Consider the following 1,627-nt stretch of genomic DNA (forward strand, 5'->3'; position numbering starts at 1 on the left):
TTACAACCACTTTGATCTCGATACCCTGAAACATGCACACACACAGGGTACTACACTTAAAGTTGACAAGTTGATTTTAATATTCATGTTTTTTCTGTCTGTTATTACCATCTCCATAACATAGAATGAAGTTGCTAAGTGTTTAAATTGAATCACTTTTCCAACACTAAACCAGTGTTGGTGGACAATAGCATGTTTTGATAAAAAAGTGCACCGATATCTGTCTGATGGTAAGAACCATCTTAAAATTAAAATTCACCTGTTCTCCTACTGGCTCTTCTGAAGGTAAATCTCGTTTCGGTTTTTTTATTTGCCTATTGCTTTCTCTCCTTGCAGGAGTAACCTTTGCTGGGAGGACCTTTGCTGGGAGGACCTTTGCAGACAAGACCTTTGCAGGAGTAACCTTTGGAGAAACCAGTTTTTCTACTTTGGGACTTGGATCAAATACAGGATCATAAGGTGAGGATGACACAACAGGGGTTGTTGTATCAGCTTTCCGCTTTACTCCTCTCTTTGTCTGAAAATACAAAAAACCAAAAAAAAAATGTTATCTGGAGTATTGGTTTTGGGATAAAATTATGCAATGACGATACTGTAAAAAAAATATTTTTTTTGTTGAAATGTTCTTGTCGACTTTCTAAACTGGTGACAGTATGAACATTTTTGTGTTTGCATGTGCAATGGTTCTGAAATCTACATATTCTATATTATCTAAAAGGATTTCCACATTTTCACAAAATCTTCCCCTTTTTCAGTAGTTCATTTGAATTGGCAACATGGTGCTTTATCAATCCATAAAATCTAGAAGATCACAACATCTATCCTATGTTTAATAGTTTTCGGATCAAATGAGTGTATACCTTGATTGGTTGTGATGGGGGAACAATTGCTGGCTCTATGGCATCGTGTGTTGTATTGAATTGCGTTGATTCCATGACAGTATTGGTTGATGTGGTTGTTGTTGATGAGATTGATGCTGGTGCTGCAGTGACAGCCGTTGTGGATGATGGGGCCACAGCTGCAGTAGTTGGCTGAAGAGTAGATGAAGGGGTGGGTAAAGGAGGTGGGGGTACAGGTTTAGCTGGTTCAGCATCAACAGGCTTGGCATTGAGAGCTTTGCTGGCTGTAGCACCAGACAGTTTGGCAGATTTGGGAGTTTTTCTTGCTTGAGGGAGAATTTCTTTTTCCTGTGAAAAGAAAAAAGCCGGTTACAAATTGTATACTATACATTTTTTAATGTTCATTACAGGCATGAACTATGAAAACAAATGGTATAAATTTAGCTAATAAGAAGATGAAAGTGACGATATACATGTGTACATAAATATAGTCACTAGTTTCATGAAAGGAAACAGTGTTCCTTTCTTAGATACCAAGAAACTGTAATTAAACCTGAAATTCATTATTTGTGCCTTTGTTACTACTTGAACACTTACTACCTAACCTGCATCAATTAAATAATTGTAAATGCTTTATTTTAAATATGATTAAATATTCATCCTAATGATTCTACTGTTTTCAAAGTTTCTTAGGTTTTAATTAGTACTTCATACAAATGTCATAAACTGAACTTGCACCAATTGAAATTACTGGTGGACACCCTATTTATAAACATGGAAGAATGAAT

At 35.9% G+C, this 1,627-nt stretch overlaps 1 protein-coding gene across 1 annotated transcript; it reads right to left on the reverse strand.

The window, feature by feature from the left end:
- Positions 1–151: 151 nt before the first annotated feature.
- On the reverse strand, positions 152–1,206 carry LOC110444085 (bromodomain-containing protein 2-like). Its single transcript, XM_021488504.1, has 2 exons — positions 861–1,206; positions 152–517 (listed from the first exon to the last, which is right to left on the reverse strand). Exons 1-2 carry the CDS (start codon positions 933–935, stop codon positions 167–169), a joined length of 426 nt encoding a protein of 141 aa, XP_021344179.1. The 5' UTR covers positions 936–1,206; the 3' UTR covers positions 152–166.
- Positions 1,207–1,627: the final 421 nt, after the last annotated feature.

This window comes from Mizuhopecten yessoensis, unplaced genomic scaffold (genome assembly GCF_002113885.1).
Source record: "Mizuhopecten yessoensis strain PY_sf001 unplaced genomic scaffold, ASM211388v2 hete_36007922, whole genome shotgun sequence".
NCBI lineage: Eukaryota > Metazoa > Mollusca > Bivalvia > Pectinida > Pectinidae > Mizuhopecten > Mizuhopecten yessoensis.